The sequence below is a fragment of the Aythya marila genome, assembly GCF_965140915.1.
Source record: "Aythya marila genome assembly, chromosome: 14".
Classification (NCBI taxonomy): Eukaryota; Metazoa; Chordata; class Aves; order Anseriformes; family Anatidae; genus Aythya; species Aythya marila.
Window position 1 is genome coordinate 16,978,730 of NC_139055.1, and position 27,514 is coordinate 17,006,243.

Consider the following 27,514-nt stretch of genomic DNA (forward strand, 5'->3'; position numbering starts at 1 on the left):
CTAGCAAGCCCTCCACTTAAATCACTAAATCTGAACATCTTCTGAAGACCTCCAGGGATGGTGACTGAACAACAAGCACCTCCTCTGCGCCCACAGCCAAACAGAATCATAGAATCACAGAAATGAGGCCCTACAACGTCCCCAGCACCGTGTCAAGCAGGTGCCAGGGCTTTGGGATCCAGCGGCCGTGGCAGGGCTGCTGTGGTGGCTGAAATCCATCTGTGACCCTCAGAAAGCAGCGGGGCTCCCTGCCCAGGCTGTGCTGGTGCCACGCAGCAGCCGGGAGGGACACGGTGGGCACACGAGGCAGCCTCCACCACCGATTCCTTCACAAACCCGGCCGGCTGCTGCGTGCTCCGGGCACCCCCTGGGCTTTGGGGTGCCCTCAAGCACGGTTTTCCCCTAAAAAAACTCAAAAACCAGCGACACTGCCCGCTGCTGCTGCGTCGCGGGGGGGGGGCCGGGGAGGTCCCGGGGCTCGCTGCGGGGCCGGGCCGGGCGGAGCTCCGAGCCGTGCCGATCCCAACCGTGCTGATCCGATCCCAACCGTGCTGATCCCAGCCCAGCCGAGCCGATCCGATCCGAGCCGTGCCGGGCCCGGAAAGCACCAGGCGGGGGCGGAGCGGGGCGCAGCCGCGGGGTCCGTGTCGGTGCCGCCGGAGCGCCCGGAGCTGAGCTCGGCGGTGAGCGGGGCTGAAGGGGGGGGGGGGGTGCCCGGTGCCCGGTGCCCGGTGCTCGGTGCCCGGCTTGGCCTCGCCTCTGAGCCGCCGAGGCCGGGGCGTTGGGATGGGAACGGGGCCGGGGATGGCTGCGGCCTGCTCGGCGCTGCGGCCTCCCGGGGCTCCTCCCGGTGTCGGGGAGCCCCCGGGGGTTCGGGGCTCGGCCCCCGGTGGTGCTGGAGGAGGAGGACGAGGCCCCCCCGGGGAGGATCGGGGCTGGTTTGCCGAGCTGCGGGCGGGCAGCGGCTGGGAAGGCGAAAGGCGACGTGGACGGAGCTTTGTCAGGCAGCCAGAGCCCGGCCGGGGCGTTTGGGGCTCGTTTATGGCGGAATCTGCCTCGTAAATTTAGCGTTATCCGAAGGGAAATGAAAAAACGCGTTTGGGAATAGGATTTGGGGTAGTTTATGCACCCTCTGAAAGGGCCCATTGCCTCTGAGGGCTGGGGATCAAAGCTCCTCTAATGATACTCGTCACCCCTCACCTGCCTGACTGCACACATTTATTTTATTTTCTTCTTGTTTTTGCTCATTCTCGGGCGAGAAGCTCTACAGCCTCCTGATCTCTGGTTCGTAGAGATGCCAGCCCCTGTGCCTGTTGTCAATCGCATTAATCTTTCAGGATTGCTTGGCAGTTTCTTTTGAGTCCTGGCTCACGTTTCACTTTGGTGGTGATGATTTGGCACAGTGGGTTGTTGTGTTGTGCTCTGGCCGTCATGTGCCTCACAGCTTCCTGATGTAGTTGTTTGGGGGATCGTGATGATCTGTCGAGATTCATGCTGAGCATTGCTTCTTCAAAAATAATATCCTCTAAGATGAAGAATAATTATATATTCATGCTCCAATATGTTGTGTTTTTTTTTATTATTATTATTATTATTAGTTTGTTTGTTTGTTTTAAATAAGTATGGAAATTGCTGCAATAGGCCCTATTTTGAGACTGTGATCCGAGAACAACTTGTGTGAGCCAGACTGCGACTGAAACACTTCATCAGTTGCTCTCAGGACCTCATGTGCCTGCTGCAGTGCCGTCTTTACAGATAAACTGTTTGCTTTGCTGTTTCAAAAGCACTTGAGATCAATGCTAAATTCAGAATAAATGATGCAAAAGAACTAAGTATATGTCATACAGTATATAATCTTAATGTTTTCAACCAAGTAACAGCGCTATGTGAACATCTCCCTGAAATCTCAAAGGTGACTTACCAGCTGATTAAAATAGAAAAGCTACACTGCTAGCTCGTTCCCAAACTCTCTTCCTTTCCTCAGCTCTTAAAACACTGCATCAAAATGCACTCTCATGTCATATTGTAAACTCGATGGCAGACAGCAAGTATCACCTATTTCACCTTAGACAGCAAACGGTCTTAGGTGAGATACACCCTTAACAGCGCACTTCAAGCATTTGTTTGCAAGTTTTTAGCAGAGCCTGTTCTCAGACTTGCTGTAGCTCAGGGAGCGTGGTTGGCTGCGGTTTTGCTGGATGGAGGTTTCTTTTCTAGATTTTGGTGACAGCACCCACCCAGGCACAGTGCAGTGACTTCTAGTTATTGTAAGACAAGAGGTGTTGTACTTGGGTGTCGTTGGTTTCTACTTCCTAATTCCTCCATCAAGGGATTCAAAGGTGTCTTTACAAGCCTGATATCCTCGCTTATCTAAATCTTCACAGTCTTTGGAAGTAAGAACTATTTGAACTGATTCTGGAGTGGAATAATGAACTTATAGCCAGAAAAATTCAGATCCAGAGTAAGAAAAGAATCCTTGCTTTTCATAATAATAATAATAAAAAAAGGTGTCTCGAGGTGCTTCCAAAACTGCTGGGTGGGAATTCTGCTCCCTGTGGTCAGCAGGTGGCCGCTAGGATGCAAACCAGTTTCATCAGTCTGCTGGCTGGCTGGCAGGGCTCTCCAGGAGCCACAAGGCATGCTTTGCTTATGAAATAACGCTAGCCAGGGTTGGTAGACACATTTTGAAGTGATAGCCATCAGCTGTTGATGCTGGGAAGTTACTTTCCTGTTTCTGAGAAGACACGAGAAGGTAAGTTGGCGATGCCTGTAAAAATAGCTGGTATCAGCAGGTTGCCACGTGTCTGTCACAATTTCTCATTAAAAGTCTGTGTCAGCTCGCAGCTGGCTATTTGTGAGGGAACCCTTGAGATACCCTTAAAATAGCTTGTGGTTTTTGTCTCCATCGTGCCTTGGGAGCAGTGATTGCCAGAGTTTTCAGTGTTCTGCTTTCATGGTGGCTTTAGCAGGGGTCGGACAGCTTGTGTCTGTCTGCTCTGCCTGGCTCCTCACAGCGCCGAGGCTTGGAGCTGTCAGCGGGCTCTGGGCATCGGTGTGCTGCCGGCTGGCTTGGTGGCCCTTTGCTCGGGCACTGCCGTGAACTGGGCAGTTATTTTTACCGTGTGATAAGAGCAGATTTAATATCTCTGTGCAAATATTGCTAGTGTGCCTTTACCATTCGCCGTCCATTTTTTTCCCATTTTCAAAGTAGCGTTTTCCTGCACGCGCTGCCAGCTGATACCACGGTTGGCTGTGGTGTGTTTGGACAGCCTTCCCTACGCCGCTTTTTCTGCGTGTAGGGGAATTTACGCCGTATTGCTGCCACTGCAGTTTGAATCTTGTCTCTTTAAGTGTTTTCAGCAGCACATGAAGACTTTTTTCTTCCATCCGTGAGGTTCGCAGGAGGAACTGGTTAACCCAACTAAACTCTGAAGTTATTCTCACCGCGGTAACACGAGCACTTCTCTTACATCACGCTGTTTGCACTGATTTGCAGGTTATTTGAGCAGATCATTTCTCTAAGCCCCACAGAGGCTTTTCTCGATTGGTGTTTTGTTCAAGCAATAAATAAATCTGCTGACGTGTACGTCCTGCCATGTTTGCTTATTCTTGACCTTTGCTTTTTAGACATGCAAGTGACAGTTTCAGTCATGACATTGTGTAACTGGGTGTTCATGCATTGACAAGCTTATTTGTTTTTTTATTCTTAAAAGTTGCAACTGTGACAGCTCAAAGTAACATAGGACACAAGCAAGGGTTTCAGGGTTAGTCCTGAAGAAACCAGGGGTTCCTAACACTTCGCTGTTGTCAATCAGGGAAGGCAAATATGGGCTGAACAGATTTTGCTCCAGTGCAAGCAAACATAATTAAATAATAATAATCTCTCCTCCTCTTTCCATATTATTGCTGTGACATACCTGTTGCTATGCAGCAGAAAACCTCAGTTCATTGCCTGAGTGTAACTGTTATAACAGATACGTGGATTTTGGTCTGGTACTAACCTGTGTTTTGACTGCTTTGGGCTCTGCTCCAGGTCCGGAGCAGGCCTAAAGTTATCCTGGGAGGGCCCAGGACGTGACTGCAGCGTAGAAAAAATGCTGTGGGAGAGCCTGCACTGGCACAGGATGCCTCTGCAAGCTGCCCCTAGCAGCCCAGGCATCGTCTCAAAAACTTGGACTCCGACTTCCCCAGGCGTTAGCAGGAATTTATTGATCTAGCAGGAATTAGCTGGCTGGATGCTTCTGAGGAAGTTGCCCTTTAGTCTTTCGAAAGATTTTTTTTACGCTGAGTGCTAATTCCGTATGTCAAGCTGGTGCTTTCAGTGTGACTAACCTTACATTAGATAATGAGGAAATTAAGATGAAAGTTAAGAAATTAATTGTTCGTGGCTGCACAGTTAACCTAGTGACAGCATCGTTCTTGCACCTCAAGGCATTGCTTCTGAAAGGGTGGACTTGGCAGTGTCGGGTTGATGGCTGGACTTGATGACCTTAAGGATCTTTTCCAACCTAAATGATTCTGTGAAATCCTGTTTGTTCCCATCTGGGCTGCCTTTATGCTCCAAATGCTCAAAATTTGAGAAAATTCCCTCGGCTGCTGCCGTTGTGGTCGCCTGCTGGAGGTCCTGTACCCCGGGAGGGCTCCATCCCTTTGGGGACAGGAACAGCAGGCCTGTTTTTTTGTGTGTGATCCCATCCTGTCCACTTGCTCACCCCCAGGGTCTGACAAAGTGCTGTTTTTACCACACCACAAGCAATGGGGGCTTCATCCTGCTGCCGAGGGGCGTCTGCCAGGGGCTGGCCGTCCTCACCTCCCCCTTCCGCTCCTGAACCTAACCTGAAAGAATTCAGTGAGAAACACGGTGTTCCTCAGTCCTTACTGAAATGAGTTTTATGGTTAAACTTCAGATGGTGAAGCCTGTATGAGGCAGTACAGGCGGGGTTGTGGCCTTTACACGGCGGGCCTGGTGCTGAGCGGTCGCCGCCCGGTACAAGGCGCACAGACAGGCGATGTGCAGACAGCAGCGACTTCTGTGTCATAAAACTTCCCCAGCTTCAACTCGAGTAAACATCTTGCAATGCTTAACGTGCTGTTCTAACGGAATTTAAATCTTCTTTTTATTTCAGACTATAAGACCCAGATATGTCCTTCATATTTGATTGGATTTACAGTGGTTTCAGTAGCGTATTACAGTTTTTAGGTAAGTTTTATTGTTTTTAATTATGCTATCTGTTAACCTCTGCTATGCCAACTGGTTAAGTACATTCAGTAGCACTCAAAATTAAAAAAAAAAAAAAAGTTCTACTTATCACTACTACTTCACTATCAATACTCAGCCCAGAGCAGAGCAGGCTGAGGGGAGGCCTCATGGCGGCCTGCAGCTCCCTCAGGAGGGGAGCGGAGGGGCAGGCGCTGAGCTCTGCTCTATGGGGACAGCGACAGGACCCGAGGGAACGGCATGGAGCTGGGACAGGGGAGGGTCAGGATGGGGGTTAGGGAAAGGTTCTGCACCCAGAGGTAGTCGGGCACTGGGACAGGCTCCTCAGGGCAGCGCTCATGGCACTGAGCCTGCCGGAGTTCAAGAAGCATTTGGACAACGCTCTCAAACACATGGTCTGATTTTGGGGAGGTCCTGTGCAGAGCCAGGAGTTGGACTTGATCCTTGTGGGTCCCTTCCAACTCGGGATATGATTTTATAAGTATTGAGTATTTCTCTGATTATTTCCAGAGTGTGGTCTTCTCTCAATCTTACATTATTCCTTTAACCTCTTGAAAAATTGGATTTTCTTTCATGAACATAATAGATTTGATTTTTTTTTAATTGCACCCCATTTAATCTGGCATCATTCGAGAATTCAAATATGAGCAACCATCTACAAAAAGTAATGCCAGATATTGAAGTCCTTGCTCATGTCCAGCAGTGCTTTATGGTGTGACTAATATCACTGAAATCAGTGTGAACCCCACTGACCTCTGATGAAGAACCTTAGGAAAGTGTTCCCTGGCCAAAAGCATCTGCAATCTATGTTGATCCAAGGTGAAATATTAGCTTGTGCAAAACAGGAGAAAAAAAAAAAAAGGAGGAAAGAGAATGTTAGGATACTAAAAAGAGGAAGAGGAGTTACAGATACCATAGCTAAAAAAGACATTTTACAGGTTCCGGGGATTCTACTGAAGTAAATAAAAAGCATTTGAGATTAATGGATCATGGCACTTGCCTTTTATCAGTTGGAAGTTTAAACTTTTTCACTGAATGTTAGACCCTTGGCCTACTATTGAAATATTAGCCAGTGAAATTTTAACTAAGTTGACTAATCTCCCTTATCTCCTCTTACTTAGTCTAGCAGCGATTACTGCACGTTAGCTCACTTTCCTATATCTGCGCATACAAAGTCTAATTCTGGTGAAAGATACTGAAGCTTGCAGTAGAAAGGAGGATTGCTGTCCATATGTTCCTTTAATTCTAGAAAAACAACAACAAAAAACCACACTTATGCACATTTTATTCATTTGAAGAAGGCCGATGATAGCATTAGAATCCTTTTATTTATACTCTGGTTTTAATGTAGCTAATAGATAAAGTATCACTGCTTGTTCATCTTGCATTTTTATGAAAGACACTCAGAAAGTACAAAAAGTTTCAGAGAAAGTGGGAGCATTTTTTTTGGGAGCAAAATTTCCCCAGATGTCCAGTCTGTGAGTAGCAGCAGCGCTATTGTATTAATATAGTTTACTAGTGTTTCATTTAACTTGCAAGGTAAGTGTGAACTAGAGTTTCTCCTGTAACATAAGTTTTAAAATATGAAAATGTTTGTCCACTTCTCTCTCTGTAAACATCAATACTTTCTCCTCGACCCTGTTGTGTAATAGGTGGTGTAATTTGGGCATATGAGAAGGTGAGTTTGGGAAGTAAGAGTTGTATTTGTAAAAAGATCTGTGAACACACTCTACACTACTTACAAAAAGGTTATTAATGAAATAAGTAGAGGAATATGAAAGAGTATTCTTTCCTGCAGGTTATAAAACATGCCCTGGTGGAACGCGATTCCAGAGATTAGCTTAAAGGTAGGGGGAAAGGTGAGCAAACAGCAGCAGTGTAAAGGTCAGGCAGATAGAGGCACATGTGACTGTGCAGCACTGCGGCATCCAGGGGGTGGCCAAGGAACCCCCTGTGTAATGTCATTTAAAATCTCACAGAAGAAAAGAGCTGAGGATAAGAGTTGATAAGAGGTCACCACCAGTTTAACCCTCACCAGGCATGGACTGGGAAGGATCTCTCTCTCATCAGAAGCCTTCCTCATTAGACTAAGTCCCGTATGTGTACCCATAAACTGGTATCACAAATAATACAGAAACTGGACAGCACCTGGGGCTCATCAGCAGTTTCAGATGCGTCTGTCAAATGGGCAAGGCTATGTGCTCACGGGGGGATGCAGTGGAGCAGAGACCCTAGGGTGCCCTGTGCCTCCTAGGCTTCCTAGGCTGGAAGGGAAACAAATAAGGGCTCCAGAAATGACGTGGCTGGGTCATTCTGCTCATCACGTACAGTCCAAGGGACTGCTGTTAGTGTGACCTTGGAATGGCTCCAGGCCTCTTGTTCCTGCGGCACTTGGCACAGCACATCTTGGCAGTAGGCAGCATTTTGGTACCTAGTTTGCAGATCAGGAGGGTTAGTTGTTCTTTGGGGAGAACGCGTGGTCAAGGGAAGTGACTGCAACAATGGGACAGTCGAACCTTAATGGTAACATATCCTTCAAGAAGTATTTCTGTGTCATCGAGGTGGTTGTAAAATAAACCTTTCTTCAGTATTTTACAAAGTACCACAATACTGTGATATAATCTAGTAAAAGATCCTGGTGACTTAAAACTCCCACATTACAATACTTGGCTGCATTTTGCATTTCTTTTTAAATGGGGAAAAAAGAAAATGCTGTTAGGAATGTAGCCCATTTTTGTTTTTAAAGAACTGTTAATTTCAGCATATATATATTTTTTCCCTCCGTTCTTCAGCACTCTTGAGGATGGCGGGGTCAATAGCAGTTCCTAAGGAAACGTGTATGTGTGTAGCACCCAGGACACAGTTCTTTAAAAACAAATAAGGCAAAGTGCAAAAGGTGCAAAGCTAGGAGATTCTTACTTCAATAATTTTTCAGTACAGAATGTGTTTTTTAAAATAAAATTATCTTTAGAATATTTTACTTTGAACGTTGATCAGTGTGAAGCACTGAAAAATAATTCTGGCATAGGACATGGTCTTGGCAAGTCTGAGGTAATTGTCCTTTGACAATCTCAAACTTCAGGAAATGTGGTGCTAATATTTTACACGTCTTCTGCTTCACAACATTTGATGTATTTATTGGGGTTAGAACTAGAGAAATAAAGGGGAAAAGGCATTTTTATAAAGACAACAGTGAAAGTAGCGTTTCTTATTCCTGTTATTATGGCATTATCACAAGACAGCAAATGTGTCAAAATGGCACTGATGATGCCATTCAGGTCATAACCACACAATTTAGCTGGGGACCTGGATGAATATTACTTCTGTCAAAATAATATGTGAGCCAAAACAGAACAATTCATATATATGCTAATTATAGCTGTTGCCATTGAAGCTAGGTTCTCTATAAAATACCTACTGAGGTCTGAGGTTTCTTTTTGTTTCAAACATATTTTTTTTTGTCGTAACTGGAGGGAGATGAACAAAACACTCTCTTTTCCATGTCTGGGGTTGATAATGTTTTATAATCTGTTGTTAGCACTGTACCTCTGTATGTCCCAGGCAATCCCGCTGTCTGTGAGGGAAATTGTTGATTTGCTAGGGCAGAGTGGGCTACCCCAGCAAGGTTTAATCCTGTTTGACTTTGCCCAGATAACATAAATGCATTGATGATATTACTGACACGTTTACATCAGTCATCTGCCTGCCCCCCAAAATGCCACTCAACATGATATAAGCTGCATGGAGCAAGCATAGCTGTGATAAGCACATGAGCGTGTGAATGTGGCTTGTACAAGTAGGAGAGCACTGATAAAGGTCATTGATAAAGCGCACTGTGGAGCTTGGCAGGTCTGTATTTCGTACTGTGACCGCAAAACTTTGCTCCTGGGAGCAAAATCATTGCTAGCGTTAGAAATAATGTGACTGCATATGTCTGCTTTAATTAGCAATCACACTCCCTTTTGCTGCTGACTGTCAGAGCTGTGCCAGCAGAAACCTGTAGGATAACCATGTAGGAAGGTGTATTGGTCTTGCTGATTAGCAGACCCCACAGGATCTGAAAGAAGCTTATGCTTCACAATGCTCAAGTATGCCATTGTCACTCTTAAATGTTCATATTTTTTATGTGTGTGATGTGGGTTCCTGTTGGACGATGTTGTTATGGTAATACCTTTGCTGATTTAACTGGCTATTCAGTAGATTATTCTTTGTTGCAGGACTGTACAAGAAATCAGGCAAACTAGTTTTTCTTGGATTGGACAATGCTGGAAAAACTACGCTGCTGCACATGCTCAAAGATGACAGACTGGGACAGCACGTCCCCACACTACACCCCAGTAAGTTAACACTCCTACTTCCCTAGCCAGGATGTATTCACAGTATTGCAAGGAAAGCAGTACTTGATTATACATCATAAGGAACTGGGGAGAAACAAAGGAATTTTTGGGATCACAATCTGTAGGTAATTCGAGTAATACTCAAAAAATTCTTTTAGGATAGTTCAATGTGATTTATTTAGAATTAAGGGGCCAGTTAGAAGTAGGGTAATGGAGCTGAGAGTCTAAATTACAGAAGCTGTGGGAAATTGGGGCTTGCATTTATGTATGCTATTTTGATTTTCGTTGCTTAGAGGTTTCTGTGTGATTGTTATTGTGGTAGCCTTGCAGGAGAAAAGGTTTAGTGCAGGTTAAAAATGTGGACTGGTGAAGTCTAAGAAGGAGGTAAGCAATTAAGCAAGGACACAAAGAGGAGAAACCTTCAACGGTATTGTACATGAAATTCCATCTTTGTGGCAAACCAGAGCCACCTACTGTTTTTGTAATATGTAGGGATAAGTAATGTGTGGGCCTTCCCTGCTATTCTCTTAACATTGCAGATATTCTATATGTCTCGTAATGGTTAATCATATTTATTTTGTTACACAAGTGTTATTGAGAGAAAATGTATTGTGCTGATTTGTTTCTTGAATAACAAAATACTGAAAACAATCAAGAGAAAGTAAAATCCATACCCTCGCTTAGACTATTCCGTTTAGCGGAATATCGTATAATATGTATATAATGCTGTATAATCTTCACATGCAGAGAACATAATTCTGTGTATTTTTAGCTTCAGAGGAGCTGACAATTGCTGGCATGACTTTCACTACCTTTGATCTGGGTGGACATGCTCAAGGTAAGAGAATATGTTGACTCATTTAACTGCGGTGAATTAAGTTAGAGTTGTTTACAGTCAGTTTGTCTCAGATCAGGAATACAACCATGCTGCAGAGATCAGCTTCCCACACTCTCTTTGGTAGTGTTAAAAACATTCACTGCTCTGTTGCCTGTCTCCATCACATACTGCACTCCCAAATACAATTTGGTAAGAGCTGCACTAGAGCAAAATTTCTTGACTGATAACGTGTGTTTTGAGGAGGATTAGGTAGTTCTTGTTTCACTGCTTCAGATTGCTTATACTTACGTTTAACCTTTATGCTTCAAACTTCTGTTTCTTGACGTAGTTCTTGGGGAAACACAAAAAGGTTCAGTACATCAGTGTGCATGTGGGATAGAGGGGTGGTAACACTAGAGGGAATGATACTTTTGCTCCATTATCGCAAGCTTTGTAAAACATAAAATTGCATCCTGAAGGCTGACAGTATAAGCTAAAACTTTGAAAAAAAAATGTTGCTTCCTAATTACTGATGTACATTGCTCTAAATTTTAGGATAATTTCCATTGTTTTTCATTCATATCTTCCCTATAGCTCGCAGAGTGTGGAAAAACTACCTGCCAGCTATTAATGGCATTGTCTTCTTGGTGGACTGTGCAGATCATGAAAGACTGCTTGAATCAAAAGAAGAACTTGACGTAAGTTTAAATATGTTTTTGAAAGTCTGAACTTTAACTCCTGAAAAATCAGATCAATATCCAGCAGAGCTCTCTTGCCACCTGGTCATGAGTGCTTGTAATATCACCTTCTGCGTCGTCATTCCTAGCTAGTTGTATTCTGGTTCTGTCGCCCTCTTCTTACTACTCATTACTGTATGCATTGAAGGTAGGTGAACATGTTATTTTGCCAATAAATCAGTTGAATGAATATTGCTCTAATTGTGATATTTTCCATTCTGTGAGTGAGTAATTTCATTTCTTTTATCCCAAGCATATTAAACAACTCCCATCAATTAATTTTGATGCACCAGTGAATTTTGCTACCCTTACTTCTTAAAAGGCCAAGCTTCACCAAATGATTTAATGCCACTACGTTGTTAACTTTTTATCTTAATGTGAAGCTCTGAATCAAAATATATCTTGAAATAATCTCTTCCCCCTTTCTCCTTCCCTTTGTAGTCACTAATGACAGATGAAACTATTGCTAATGTGCCTATCCTAATCCTTGGTAATAAGATTGACAGACCTGAAGCCATCAGTGAAGAGAGGTTACGAGAGACGTTTGGTCTGTATGGCCAGACAACAGGAAAGGTAATACTTATTTTCTTTTTCTTTGTTAGGGATCTTGTGTTGGCTTTATATATCTGTGTTGGTTCCAGTCCACTTCAGCTGCACAAAACAAAAGTTTTTTCGTTTATTACGTACTTGGTTCATTATAGACTTATACGGAATGAATGCTGAAGTCTCTTTGTTTTGTGCATGTGTGTGTTAGACACACCTCTACTGCAACTTCTGTAGACTGTCGACAGTTACTATAGATTCTTTTTTTTTCATCTTGCCCTGTTTTTTACTACACTGCACATAGTCTATGATGTATGAATCCTGTTGTGAATCTCCAGTTGAGCAATAGCTTTGTCACACTGTGATGCTCTTCGCAAGCAAGCAGCTCGCACTCTGACTGCGGTCAGTCCTGATTTGTAGCAAATGCTCTCTTTATCATGTTGGAAAGCTATTAAAAACAGAGCAGGGAACTGCTTCTGAAAACTGAGTATAAGCTCTCTGTGCACATGCTTGCTCTTGTACTCAGGTTCATATACTTTATGCTCTCCAAATGTGGCTGCATATGTAAAGATGCTCAGTGTATTTCCTCAGTGACTCTAGTCCTAGCAAGGTGTGCAAACGTTTTAGAATAGTTTATTTTCTAAAATTCTAGTTCCCAACGTGAATTAAGTAATGGAATTCCATAGAAACTAATGTTGATGCAGAGTAGGCATCTTCTTGTAAAGATACCATAATTTGGAATATTTTTGTCTCTTTGCAGGGCAGTATACCATTGAAAGAATTGAACGCAAGGCCACTAGAAGTGTTCATGTGCAGCGTGTTAAAGAGACAAGGCTACGGAGAAGGATTCCGTTGGATGGCACAGTACATTGATTAACGCCAAAATCACACTAGTACTTTCTGTCCCATGTCTAAATATTAAGTCTGCTCCTTCTTTGATCACTCAGTGTACGTAACTTGAATTCATTTGACTGTTTAGTTATATAAGCATACATTTTTACATAATTATACCACCTATGCTAAATTGTAAGTGTGAGGATTGAGAAATTATTTCAAGCAAGTTTGTAAGTTTAAGTACCACAACTTTTTAGCTTTCTAATCCCATACAACATTCTTTTGCAACTTTTAATTTAACAAATCTCCAGCACCATTTTTGGACAGAGCAACTTTCCAGTACAGTATGTTTGAATGCACTTTTTAACAGCTAAGAACTACAAACATGTGAAAAATATTTAATGCTTATCATGTTAAATTTTTTTATGTACTTTTTTGAAACTGGTTTTATAACTTTAGAGTATATAACCATCTTTCAACAAATAATAAATAATTAGCTGATGGATAATTGCATGATGCCTTACAGTTTTCAATAATATACTTTCTTATGCAACGTCATGCAATAAATTTAAATCCAGTTTTTGGCGACTTTAATGGAAAATGTTTCATTTTAATGTGTCTTAACTAGTGAGGCTGTCTAATGATCTGAATATGGGGGATATTTTCCTGAAACACAGAAGGCCACAAAGTAGTTTCATTGTGTGTTAAGGAGTAAGATGTTTCCTTCAGACTACCAAATTGCATTTATTTTAGGATCTTGCATTACTAGAAGAAAACTCTAATCCGATGCCCTTATAACTACCACCTTTAAAAAACACAAAATCTGTGTCAATGCAAATCATGAACTAATGTCAAAAGTGGTCTTACTTTACTGGTACCTTGAATTAAACCCATGAAGTGACAAAAAATACAAATTTTACTTAAGAAATTAAGAAAGATACTGCACCAAATTATTCTGTTCTCAATTTAATTAGATTTGGATTCTGCCAGAAGATTTATCAGTGAAATTGCCAGGAAAAAAAATAATTGTCATTGTTGCTTGTGAAAATTTATCAGCCCACACCCAGTTGGACGATTCTATTTTTGGTGTTTTGATTTGGATTAAGGTGGATTGTTTTCTACAGTTTTGCCCCGAATCCTAGTCAATATAGCAGGTGTTGGATGCCCAAGTGGCTTGTTTCTGGGGTAAAACTTCATTATCTTCAGTGCTTGTTGCCAGACTTCTGACTGTTTTTTCCCCATCTCCGGGAGCATTAGCTCCCTGAGGAGAGGACAGGTTATTTTCTAGGAAGGAGTGGTGAAACATGTATCCATCAGCTTCTTGTTGACACTAGCTGACATTGCCATGGAACTGTTATTTGTGTTTCTGTGTGCAGCAGGATGTGTTCCTCTGTGATGTAGCTAATGAAGGTAGGGTTTCAGCCTGGGAATCGTTTCGCTGTGGTGGGTTTGACTTTCACCCTGTAGTGCGTTTCACCCTTGTGAAACTAAGAACTGCTACAAATGTTCCTACTGAATCCCAGGACTGGGACTACTTTTACTCACAATTGTAGGTCTTTAAAATACTCTAGGCCCTGTGTTTTCAATATCCGTAGCAGCAAAGGTATTTGTCTGCCTTGATTTCATAAAGAATTTTCTCTCTTGAGCTACTGGGCTTGTCTCTTGGATTTAAAGCCTATAGGCTTTTAAAAACATAGATATTTGGACCTTTTCAAAGCCTATGGTATAAAAGAGATGTACTTTTTGCCCAGATCTGGACTTGTATGATTGAATATCGATGATCAGTTCCCCACAGTCCTACATTATGCTTCTGGATAAGATCATTAATTCAGAACCTAACTAATGTAGATTACAGCTGATATTTGTTACAGCAGTCTTACAAAAGTATTAAGCCTAGCTTGTTCATGGTGAAGTTCAGGAGTGAGGATGTCTGATAGCTTTTCCAAGAGACCGATGTGAAAGAATTCTGCATTTAAACTCTGCTGCAGAGTAGTGCCTCTGTATTGCTTAAGACAAAACTCTAGATCAGAAGCAGCCTCTTACCAGTGTGGACAGCATGCGAGTTGTTGCTACCTACAGCAGTTAGACCTGGGGACATGCCTTTTTTTCCCCCTCGCTAGATTTTTCTGATAACAGTTACAAGGCAACAGCTAAATCAGTAGATGGTGTAAATATTAAAAATACTTTTTGCAGTCATACAGTGATATTGATATGGGAGACTTGGGACTGTGCTGCCTGTGCTGATGGAAATGAAGCTGGAAGTGGAGATGTTCTGCTGCCCTGCTCCTCGCTTGGGGTGGGGAGTGCCTGCAGACCACTTCCCTAGGCTGAGCCATTCCGTGGGCATTGGAAGAGACTGGGGTCCTCTTCAGCTGCTGTTCAACCAACTGTGAATAATGTGAGCAGTAAGGAAAGGGATGATAGTCTTAAAGTGTTAAAAAAGAACAGAGGTATACTGCTTTAAAAGTGTGTATTAAGGGTAATTCTTAGTGTTATGGAACTACTCAGATTTCATGTTTCATACTGTGAGATGCTAGTTTAAACGTGGTTGTAATAAGGGCATGAAGAAATTGGACCTTTTGTTTTTCTGTCTTGGTATTGTAATGGTTCCCATTGTGGGAACAGCTGAACAACACTCGGTTAAATACACAAATAATCTCACTGTTCATTCAGTAGAGGAAATATTTCTTCTGTAGTTTACATTCTGCTGTGCACATGAATGTGAATGGGTGTCGTGTGTCTTTGTGTGAAGACTTTATTAATAGAAAAATATATTGGTGAGAGTTTTTCTGGTGGCTTTCATCCCCACCACCTCTACATCTCCCCGTTACACTTATTTCTAGAGGTTACTTATTCCTATGATTGCGACCAGTCTTATTTATAAAAAAAAAAGGGAGGGGGAGGGGGCAACGTTCACATCTGGGTCTGACTCCTATGAATTTTTTTTGCACTCTTGACTATGCAGACTTCAATTAAACATCACTTTAAAGAATGTGGAAAAGAAAACTCATTAATAAAGACGTTATTTATGAAGTGTCTCAAATTTGTTTTTACATCACCACTTCAAGAGACATGAATCAGATTTCTAAGATACTAATGACTAGTACTGACAAAACGGCCTGTATTTCACTGCAGTGACCCCATGCAGTAGTATCTGTGAGTCGAATAAGATTTATTTTGCTTGGATTTAATTAAACTTTGCCTTTAGTATGTACTGTTTATCTGAGAGGCATTGCTATATTTCAGTCTTGGTTTAATAAATTCTTTAGAAACAATTATTGGCGTTGGAAATGCGAAGGATCTTTGAGTTTTCTTATTCGTCCTCTTGCCAGACCAAGATGATTTCATGAAGCGTGTTGTCTCATGCTGTATTCAGTGTTCAGGTACTGTCATATGATGTGCCAAAGATGACCTGTGGCATTCACTGGAATATAATACCTGCATGTATGTGCGCTTTATTGTATTTTACTAATTGGAATTGAACATCAAATAGAGCATTTGGCATCTGCTTATTTATAACTAAAGTCATCGCAGAAAAATGATGTTGTTGTTGTCTAGTCCCAGTGAATTCACAGGTCTACTTTAAGTAGAATTGGTCTCTCTTGTTCTCTCTTGTTTGTACTGTCAGCATATTTGGTTGTTACCAACCAAAGTCCAATATTTCTTTCGACTACAACATGCTCGGAGTTAGTGTAAATAATGTAATCAATAGTTATGGACTTAAAAGCCGTATTTAAAACAGCCTAATCCACTGGCTGTCAGTGGGGACGTGTCATTTATTTGCACTTAGATAAACCACTTTTGCACTAGTATTTCAGTGTGGAACTAAACATTTTCTGTTTTGAAATGTGAGTGCTCTAAATGTTTAAAAGCATAATTTATATAATAAACTGCAGAAGAAAAGCTAAAGGAGAAAGTGGTCTTCAACATGTTCTTAATGTGGTGTTTATTGTTATTATGTTATCACATGCCATGCTTGAAATGTAAGTATCAGGAATAGAAAATAAAATTCTGAGTTGGAATTTTAAGAAAAAGAGTTTTAAACAAGTAGTTATTGACAAATTACATTAATCATAACCAGGAAGAAGCATTCTGATGCAGTGCACATTCTAGTGCTGCGTTTGGGTTTCTTCAGCTGGGTGTCATAACCATTCAGCCTCTTCTTTGCTAGGATTTCTGTTTGGGTGTGCATGGAATCAAGTCCTCAACTCAGAAAACAGCATAAAAGGATGATGATTCCTTTCTTGCAGTTTTAAAATGAAATAGATCCAATTTTATGGGCAAATGGTATCTGCTTTAGAATTCAGCAGACCTCTAGGACTTGCACTGTTGGTGGGACAGTATTGAGTGGGGATTGCCCCTGAGCTTAGGTGCTTATTACCCTGTTTGCTTACATGCCTCTCATGTTTGACACAGCCCATGGGAGAGCATATTGTGTTCTGTCACAGAGAACTGTTCTCCAGTCCTAAGTGTGTGTTCTCCTTAGTTTACATTTTCCAAATTATTTCATACTTGCCTGCTTCTGAGCTAGAATTAGAAAATTGTGGTGATGAGCAGTTATGGTAAAATAATGACAAAAATGTGTCCCTTGCTTTTCTTATGACCCCATTTCTTATGGCAGATGTGCCATCTGAGTAAGAAATTTGTAACATTTTACACCCTTTGATGCATTTTTCATTCCAGGATCTCAAAACTTTCTACATGCTAATGCTGCCTCACCATTCTGGTGATGCAGAGAGCTCTTGTCCTTGCTTAACCTGTGAAAAAAATCAGGTCCAGAGGGATTAATTCACACTTGGTCACGGTCTGCATAGAGAGCCCTCAGCCACCACCACCAGCAACCTGCAATGGAGCGATGCCTCAGCTAGTCCACACACCGTTTGTCCGAGAGAGAAGACAAAATACTTGATTCGTGCTTGATCTTAGCAGTTTAACTGTGCTTGAGTGCCCAAATGTAGTCCTGCTAACCACGGGTGTGCTGGTCAGGGAAGGAATCAGGCTGGCGCTTGAACTACTACATCCCAGCAGGGAAGCTGAACTATTGAGGGGAACCTCATCTTAGCACACCAAGAGGATCTGAAGCCGTTCAGATTTTGTAACGTGGGGGGGCTCTGAACAAAGGGAGTCAAAGGCTGACCCGGGCTGCCCGTGGGGTTGTTTGAGGATCTCTTAAAAAAAACACTCGGCAAAGCTCCACCCTGGCAACTAGTGGCTGGGGACAGCTGTGCGATGAAGGAAGGGAAAAATTAGCTGGGTTGAAAGATGTCCTCTGGTCGGTGAGGAAAGAGGGAGAACAATTCTCTAGCGGGATTCCTGATGCTGCTCTACCACAGCTTGTTTGTGGGCTGGTGGTTATGAAAGCAAGGGGAGAAATCAGCGACTGGTGGGAGCTGTGTTTCCAATCAGCCCATGCATGCTGGTGGTAATGCTGGGGTTTCTCAGGATTATTTCTGAAATCCTTCCGGTATCCTGCAATTCAGCTTAGAGACCATACAGGGTTTTGCAGAATAACTTCAAGTTGCTGATCCCTGGTGGGAGCGTTCCCCAAGGACCGGGCTGGGGGCACTTGCTTCATGTACATGACTTCTTGACCAGAGATAAGCAAAAGCAGCAAAATTTAGGACCAGATTGTAAGCTCTCTCGTGGATGTTGGCATTCAGAGCTGGATTCTGAGTTCAGCCAAGATTGTTGGTTGCAGCCCAATGCCTGAACGCCATTTTCTCACTGCTTTCCTAGAGCAGGATCTTGGTTTAGGTTCAACTAAATTGGAACAGTAAAAGCAAGGCTCCTATATGTGCCAAGTAACTCTTCTATTCCTTGCTCTGTGTGTAGTATACAGAGATACAAAATATGTAAATATATGTGTGTACATATATATACACATAAGGGATTTAAAATAAATCATTTCAAAATATTGTTACTGAGATGCATTAGCATGAAATTGCAGAGGACTTTTAGTGAAGGCCTGTGCTAAGTAAAAAATAAATAAATAAATAAAAAAAATCAAAGGGAATTTTCAGTAGAGAAAATAAAAGCTTTTACTGGTGAATAAATAATTACAGGAGATACTGTGGGAGAAGTTCAGACGTGCAGTTACAGCCGGGAAAGCAGCTGGAGATCTAGGTGCTGCCTGGTGAAACTGTATTTAGGCAGAACAGAAGGAGGCAGAGCTAATAGCACAGTTTGGCTTTTTTCAGAATTTATGCTTTGCTGCTGGCATCTGAGAGGCTTTTAGAATTGGTGGAAAGGGGTATGGGTGTTTCTACCAAATGAGATGTTTACTTGAGTATTTTTCAGAAAATGTGTCCTATCTGCTGGCTCCCACTCAGGGCTCTCTGTCTGACAGCTGGCTCTCTGCTCAGCTCAGACAAACATCCCCAAAAGAAGGTACATCGAGTTGATGTCTGCACCTGAAAATTTGTCTGTGAAGAGAACTTGGTTTTGATGTATAGTTCTTTTATTTTACTCCTCCTCTAGTCCTGCCATCTGCTGTTACCACTTCTGCAATATCTTTTAGTTTCCTAATCTGTAATTTGAATCGCCTCCTAAATTTAAAAAGGAATATATATATTTTTTTTTCTTCCCTCAGGCTGCTGTGGAGAGAGATTTCCTTTGTTAAGAATTTGATGTTTTAAATCCCAGGGAAGAAATCTGTAAAGGGTACGTCTGCCAGAGAATAAATTCTGCTTTTATTTTCGTAGCTATTGTTAGACAGACTGCAAGAGAGAAACATGAAAGGATTTACTCATTTTATTTGCTGGTATTTTGGGAAAAACAAAAAGCCCCAGTCATCATGGCTGAAGTTCACTGAGGTCCTGCAAGTTTGTTTGACAGCGAGGAATGCGTAACAGATCCGCACGCATGTGACTGCTGGATGAATGCTATTTATGTCTCCGTAAACATGAAATCATGAAATAAGCTCCACAGCAGCCGTGCTGGTGAAGTCCCTGTCTGACCCGGTCAGCTATCACTTTGGACTTACGCATCTTGGGGAGTACAAAGTGGACTGGAACTTCTCGCAGAACACCGTGCTGCTGGAAGGGGTTTGCTGAAGGGAAGTAGGTCAAGCAGGAAGGCACAGAAACCACCCAGCGTGTTGCTGGATAAGAGGGAAGGCGCTGTGAGATCCTGTAACAATTCCTTACGCACCTTGTGGACAGAAGAGCGTTTCACAAAAAGAGCACCCGAAAATAAATAAATAAATAAATCACCACGTACATGCTTCATTTTTGTATGGTGCAGCTTTGAAACAAACTCTGTGGAACAGATGTGCAGCTGAGACTTCAGCCCTTGCTGCAAAATAATAATAAAAAGCGTGTGCATCTCCAGATTGCAAAAGAAGTGGGAAAAAAGGTGTGGGAGAAATCTCAGAATCACAGGAGGGCTTGGGTTGGAGCGGACCCCAAAGCCTGTCTGGTTCCAACCCCCTGCCCTGCCCTGCCCTGGGCTGGGGCACCCACAGCTTCTCTGGGCAGCCTGTTCAGTGCCTCGTAGTAAAGAATTCTTTCTGTGTAACACTCTTTTGGTTTAACATGGTCACTCCTCGTCCTGTGGCCAGGCTCCCTGGTGTCACCACGTCTCCTGGGGCCGCAGACCCATGGGGCAGGGCTGGGCCTGTGGCTGGGTGCACCCATGGCCTGCAGGGCCGGGCCAGGCCCAGCAAGTGCTGGCAGGTGGCAGGACACCAGCACCAGCCCTTGGGACGGGGTGAAAAAGTTCACAAAAACGGAGAGCAAAAACACAGAGGAAAAAGGACCAGTGAGGTCCTGGATTAACGTCGTTCCTGGTTTTCTCACTTTGCAGAAGAGGCAGTTGAACTCTGGGCCTTCTGCACTCCAGGAGAGGTTGGCAGCAGAAAGCTGTGCCTGGCAAGGACGTCTCAGTGTGAACACACACAAAAAAAAACAGCCCAAAGACACACACAAAGACAGCCCCGCAAAGCCCAAACCCAGGACCAAAATTCATCTCCCTCCCCCACAAAAACGCGGCCATGCCCACTGTACATAGCAGGGCAGCTGCCAGTCAGCAGGGAAGGCTTAGGGACTGCTGTGGAAATTTTGGCTAGAGCTGACTTTCAAAAGGCAGCACAGAAGAGCAGAAAGGCATGAAAAACTGAACTATGTAAAATTTCCCATCAACAGACTACTTGCTGTTAGAGAAAACCAGGAATTTTAGTCCCTATTTTAAGCTCCTCATGGTGTGCAACCCAATTTTGGAGGCAATTAACTGAAATCATCATAGTCGTAGGGTTTGACATTCTTTTTATCCTTTGCACAGGTTTTCAAGTGATGTTCTTGTGCTTTCCTCTGCTGCAGACGTTACTGTTGGCGTCACGGGCTGCTCTCTGTGCCTTGTGCAATCCTCCTGCCCTTCAGATGGATCTCAGCCCAGCTGAATAATGGTGAGGGTTTGCTGGCAGTGCACTGCCCGAGCTTGCAGCAACCTCTCCAAATGCCTCTCCTTCTGCCTTCAGTTGGCATTGCGGCTGAGAAGATCTGAGCCATGATTTATGCCCCATAGGAAACGTGCTGTGTGATATATTTAGGGTAAGGTGCTCAGTATTTTTCAGTCTTGACAATGCAGATTTAGAGTAAACAGTGCATCCAAACATTCGATTTTGCAAGGTCATTCCATACTTTCTTGTTTTATTGACACTTATTCAGTAGCATAGGTACACAAAGAAAAGTGCAAAGGTCTAGGTGCATCAGAAGAGCAGGATCCAGCCTTTCACTCCCACCTTTAGACTCTAAGGGTTTTGTTCTGCTCATGAGGAACTTCTCCATCCCTCCTCTGCTGCTGCTGGCACCACATTTCCCAAGCAGGGGAAAATCATCTCAGGCCTCATCCACTGGGGCATCTTTCCGCTAAGCCTAGCTCCCGAGGGGAGTTCAGCCTGAACTGCTGCCAAATTGTTTTGACTTGGATTTCAAAAAGTCGAGGGATGCAGCTATGATCTGTGTAAGAGCTTCAGCAAAGTGGGTAATTCAGATAACGTCCTCTTTTCCCCCAGAAATTCCAGTGAATTAGGTATGTCTTAGTAACAAGCAGTGGAGCTTTCTACTCAATGGAAGGATGATTTCTGGAAGCTCGATAGTCACGGGTATTTCAGGACTAGCTTTCAGTTACTTGTCTCACCTTACCAGTTTTTGTATTTGTATTTAACCAGCAGACAGGCTGTCAATCAGGTGTTCTTTCTTCATAAAAGAAGATTACAAAAGTAAACAGAATGATCACCCCAGGTTCACCGTTGGGAAGTGTGAACAAAACCAGGCTTAAACAGGGATGAGTCAATGCAGCGCTGAAGTGCCTACTTATTGGTAAATACAGCCTGGCTGCTGTTGGCTGCTTCCAAGCCCGCGTACCCTCCAGGGGGCTTGGGAACTGGTGATGCAAACTGATGAGTCACATTTTAGAACAATAGTTTCTTCATGCAAAATGACTCAGGATAAAAGAAAAACAGGTTTTTCAATGAGCCGAAGCCTGTGAAATTACAAAAAGGAATGGAATAGGGGGATATCTTGAACCCCGTGTTGAAAGTATTGAACCTTTTCCTAAAGAGTAATACAGTGCTTATGGTGGGTGCCTCAGCCCATGGGTCAGACCATGCCTGCTTTCCATTGGCTTTTTGCCTTCAGAGCTCACATGCAGGTAACCAGAGCAAAAAGAGCTGTACACCAGTGTGCATGAGCATCACAATGTATGTAGCAGTGCCTCAGGCACCACTGGGTTGGGGTATTTCTTCTGTACCATGCTCCCTCTGCTCTGCTGCTTGCCCAGTTTAATGTGCGAGGTTGGTGTGGGGCTGTGTGTGTGGCTATGTCCCCAGCCTTCTTCCTCTGTCTTGATGGCCATACGGAGGAAATCCCCTCTTCCACGAACCAACAACACTACGAGGTGTGACACTATAAAGTAACATACTCTCTCTATAACAGAAACCCCATTTCTTCTTGCAAGGGTGGAATATGCTCACTCTGTGGGTTATGTGGACCTACAAATGCCTCTTTTAGGTACTCTGTAGAGTTTTATTACAGAAATGACCGCTTTTGCATTCTGAATGTAAATATATACAACTTTTAAAGGACTTAATTAAATCAGAAAAATTAGGTAATGGGGAAAATAAGCTGTGGTCTGTCGATGAAAGCACTGTAATCAGATTAATCAAGCAATCCTCCCCAGAAGGTTCATTGCCTTTCTTGTACTGCGTGCATTTACTTCCCAATAGCCTCCCTCAACCTCCTTCGTGTAAAGCACCTTGTTGTGCTGCTCCGAGCCAGGACAAGGCTCGGGTCTTCACTGGCAGAGCTGGCATTTCTCCAGTGTCACAGCCTTTTTTAAGTTAAAAATCTGGCATTTCAACCCTGTGTGCTCACCTCTCCCTTTTTGGGCTGTTCTCATTGCTTTCCATCCATAGGTGGCAGCAGTCCTTAAAATCTTTAACCTTACAGCGTTTGTGGTTTGTTTTTTTTTTTTTTTTGGATCTCGCTGAGAGAGTTGTGCAACGATTTCCTGAACTTTGGTGCGTGAAGCTGGTGCAAGAGGAACCATTTTCAAGGAACAAAACATCCTTCGCAGCCCGTCACTTAACTGAGCCATGGAGACAAATAGCTGAAAGTCAAACTTCAGCCTCTGGGCTGAATTCCCCTCCAAATTATTCCACTTCAGCTGCAGGAAGGTGTTTTAACTGTGCTTTAACTGCACCAGATATCCTGCTCTGTCTGCCCGTTAGCTGATGGGCGTTGCTGGAGCAACAGTAAGGGTTCTGAAACCAGTTAACTTTCTTAATAATGTGCTTAAATACCTGTTTTATACAGTTTGCTTGCAGAAGGCAAAAAGATAATTTCCCATGATCTGTGGGAAGGGTGCCTGTGGAACTGCTGGGCAGGGGCAACCTGAGCCTGGGCTGGGGTCCCGGTCCCTGCAGTGCTCTGAGCAGCTTCACCCCAATAAGTCTGACCTCCGCACCTTGACATTCCCCAAGAGCAGAGCTCAGAAGTGACACACAACCACTCGTTTAGGGCGTTGAGCTTGCACTGCAGGCAGAATTACCCGTACTTTGACACCTCTCCGAACCCAGCAGTGCCGAGCGGCGGCTTTTACAGAGGAGCAGCTCCGATCAGCCTGCCCTTGACAGCTGCAGATGACAGGAAGATGAGGGCTTAATTATTATGTGATTAAGTTGACGTTATCATCTTATGTCTGCTTAGTGTCTAACACAAAACGAGCTGGTGATCTCGGTCTTGTTTGCGGTGACCTTTTATCAGGAGCCAGCAGCCAGGGGGACACGGACCGATGCTGGGGGCTTGGGGAGGGAAGGGGATGGGAGCGGGATCCTGCCCCACCGGGCTGGAGGCTTCTGCCACGTTCTGCTGCAATTTGTGATCTGAGATCTGTGTGCCGTGGGCTTTTGCCCTTTCACTACTCTGGGAGATTCACAGGGAGCAATTTTCATGTCAGAGGCACTGCAGAGCGCTGCGCGAGCAGCAGTTTGTCACTGTCACAGCACAAAATGCTGCTGGTGAGGGATGCAGCAGCTCTGACATGCAGAGGCCACCCCCAGGTCCCCAGGGCTGCTCCTGCCTGGCCAGAGGCAGGGAGGTGCAGGAACCCTCAGCCGTCCCCGCAGGAGGTTCCCAGCACCCATGAGCACCAGCAAAAAGCAAAAAGAATTGCAAAACGTGACTGTTCAAACCACTGATGTAACCCCAGCTCCTTGGTAGCTCTCCAAAACCATATTTCCCTGGAAGCAGAGCTCTGAGGGTGGTTCCTGCCTGTCAGCTTGGCCAGGAGGATGTTCAGGGACCCCACTGCCATGGCTGGGAAGGATGGGAGCCGCAGCCCACTGCACTCCCCAGGTGCAATTGAATTTCTCAGCCTTAAATACTCTGAATACAGTTGTGCCTAGAAGATCTAAGGCATAAAATTCCTTTCAGGTAAATGCAGATGCTGGCGCTGGTGGGATGCTCTGCCATAAAGCCTGAAATGCTTCTGCCCCCGCCGGTGGGAGCTGCCTACCCAGATGCTCTTTAACCCGCCAGCTTCACCACCGCTCAGCTTTTTGGTGGCCGTTGGTGCCGTTCTGCCTTCTTGTACTCTTTTTCTCTTAGTAAGAGAGGAGTAGGAAGCGTTATAACAGGTGTTAGGCTGTGTTTACGTTTTAAAGGCATTTCACAGTTCACATCTGCATTAGGAAAGCCTAAGTGGGGTGTTGCAGGCTATTGTGGTAAATTTACAGTTAAAGCACAGCACTCAGCATGAAACCCTTCTGCTCGGGCTCGGGCTGCGACTGCGTTATTCCCAGGCTCCATCTGTGCCTGGTGCCACAGCATGCTGAGTGCCTGCAATTACTTCCAGAAGGAGCTCAGCCTCCTTTCAAAGCACCCATTTCCTTCTGCCTGGGGCTGGCTGCGGCTTTCATCCAAAGAAAGCTGCTGGTGTGCTCCTGGAGGCACGTGGCGTGGGGACACCGGGGTGAGCAGCCCCGTGGGGCATGGCAGGACCCGGCACAGGGCATCCCAGTGCTCCCAGCCCCGTGATGGTGACAGCAGTGGGGTTCCTCGAGCCCCGGTCCATCCGCTGGGTTACACCACGTGAGGACAGGACCTGGCAGGCAATGGGTGCGTGGACGTGCTGAGCGTGGCACCACCATCACTCCAAAGCATTAACCTGAGCTGGTGCTCCAGTGCCTGGGGACTGAAGGGCAGAAAATCGCTTTGGGAAGCCGAGGGAGGGCGATCCCCTCTGAGATATTGGCTGGTCCCCTTTCACGGCTCGCAGAAGCCCCTGGTGGGGACGGTGAGCTGGGAAGACCCAAAGCAGCTTTTTTGGTCTACGGTCTCCATTACCCTGAAGAGCTGCGATTCCCTTGAGATCCCTGTCCTGAGGCCTCTGAGGAGGGCTCTGCCGGCGGCTCCCGCTTTGGTCCTGGCCTCTCCAGGGCCTTTTGGAGGAGCGTGGCTGAGCAGTGAGCGCCGGCAGCCTTCAGCCTCCTGCCGCATGTCCCTCGGCCGCGTTTCGCCTTCCAGAAGATGGCACCTGAGGACGGGAGTTGTGCACGGCGGGGCTGCGGCCTGCAGGGACGGGCAGCCAGCCCTCTGCCACCCAGCCCCGTGGCCCCCTCAGGCACCGACCGGGGGCAAAGGTGTGCTCTGAGCCCCAAGAGCACGCTTTGGTCTCCCTGTAACCTCGAGTCTCAGCTTTCTGACTGAAAAAACAGGGGATTTGACAACTCCCTAGGTGCTCAGCTGCCCCGCCTGTGGGCCTGAGGTGTCACTGTGCCACCGATTGGACTTGAGAAGTCATAAAATAAATTGGTAACATCCTCATGCTGTTTTCATCTTTAAATTAAAGAGCACTGAGCATGAAGAGCAGGGGGAAACTGGTGGTCCTCAGCCCACAGCGATGCTGAGCAGCCTGGTGTGCCCTGGGGGTGCCTGCCCCTGTCCCATCCTAATCCTCAGCCCTGTCCCTGTCCCTGTCCCTGTCCCTGTCCCTGTCCCTGTCCCTGTCCCCATTCCCACTGTCAGGACACAGGCAGGAGCTCAGCAGGGCCGTGCTGCCAGCCCAAAATCTGTGCAGGGAAGCTCTCTGGGAGCACAGCTCCTCTCCACAGCACCAGACCCAACACAAACCTCTTGGCGAGCTGCGTGTGGCTCGGGTGGCGGGGGGAGATAAGCCCCGCTTTCCTTCCGAAGCCAGCTGGCCCACCAGATCAACCACAAAAAAAAAATTAAAAAATAAAATAAAAAAAAAAAACAGCCTTCTGTACAGCAGCATCCTCTCGAGCAGGGCCGATGGCTGTCGAAAGCAGGGGGGGGGGAGGAAGGAAGCAGGGGGCCGGGCGCTGGCGGGGAGCTGAGCGCAGGGTTTGGCTCTCGGCAGCGTGTGGGCAGAGCGAGGGGATGCTGCGTCTGTGGAGATGACTCACGGCTGCGCGGGGAGGATGATGATGAGGATGCCATGGTTGCACGGGGAGGATGATGATGATGAGGATGCTCGCGGTGCCGCCGAGCCATGCCTGCCCTTCCCGGCACCCCCTGGGGGAAGATGACGAAAGTGGGGAGGTGGCAGCCGGGGGAGCAGAAAGGCACAGCACCGCGGGGCTCCTCGTCTCGGTTAGGAAGGGGAGGCCACGTTTCCTGCCTTGATAATTTGGGGACGTAATTGTGCATGCTGGAGCTGGGCACGGCATGTCCCTGGGGTGCTGAGCTGCACCAAGCTGCCACGGGGAATTTGGGCTAGGTTTCAGGAGCAGAGCCAGGCATGAGTCCAGCTGGGTGCTGGCCTCGGAGGTGCTGCACTCTGGGGTTTTCCTCTAGCTTTAAATCTGATGGCATCGCAAAACGAAAAGCAAATTCCCCCTGTGGAGGAGGCGAGCCCGGCAAGCGCAGGCTCAGGTCAGGCTCAAGAGCATCCCAATGCACCCACCACAAACCTGCGGGAGGCTCGGGGGCAGCTGGGCAGTGCCACCCCCAGCACAGGTGTCCCAGGTGTGGGGTTTCGGGTCCCCCCCCCCCCAGTTTTGCTCTGACTGTTGGCTCGGGATGAGTCAAAAGCTCAGAGCGAAACCGAGAGGAAGGCGCTGCCTGCAGCGGGAGGGGAGTGCCTGGGGGCAGCGTGGGGACAGCCCTGCTGCTGGTGCTGTGGCCCCGGGACACCATCCTGGCTCCCCGTGTCCCCTGGGGATGGCACGGAGGCATGAAGCAGGGGGAAGGCTCTGCTACAACCCAGTAGGAGCAGGCAGGAGGCCGAGGTTTGGGTAATATTGGCCGAGTCCTGAGCCCGATGACACGGGGAATGCCACACGCGGTCACGCCAGAGCTGCGGTAACGATGCCTCATAGAAAACCACCCTTGGCCTCCGAGGACAGCAGCTTTCGGTTCAGAGCGAGCTCCGGCTCATGAGGAAATGAGAGCACAAGGTGCAAGGGCACGGCATGCAAATGTTTCCCACATCTCTCACTTCTGGGGCAGATTTCAGATGAATGCTCTTGGGCATGCGGCAAAACCTCCTTGCGAGGGCCCAGCCCTGC

General features: G+C 45.6%; 1 protein-coding gene across 1 annotated transcript; it reads left to right on the forward strand.

Annotated features, from left to right (window-relative positions):
• Positions 1-500: 500 nt before the first annotated feature.
• SAR1B (secretion associated Ras related GTPase 1B) lies at positions 501-13,512 on the forward strand. Its single transcript, XM_082771839.1, has 7 exons — positions 501-683; positions 5,127-5,200; positions 9,436-9,555; positions 10,328-10,393; positions 10,967-11,070; positions 11,551-11,682; positions 12,413-13,512. Exons 2-7 carry the CDS (start codon positions 5,143-5,145, stop codon positions 12,527-12,529), a joined length of 597 nt encoding a protein of 198 aa, XP_082627965.1. The 5' UTR covers positions 501-683; positions 5,127-5,142; the 3' UTR covers positions 12,530-13,512.
• The last annotated feature ends 14,002 nt before the right edge of the window (positions 13,513-27,514 follow it).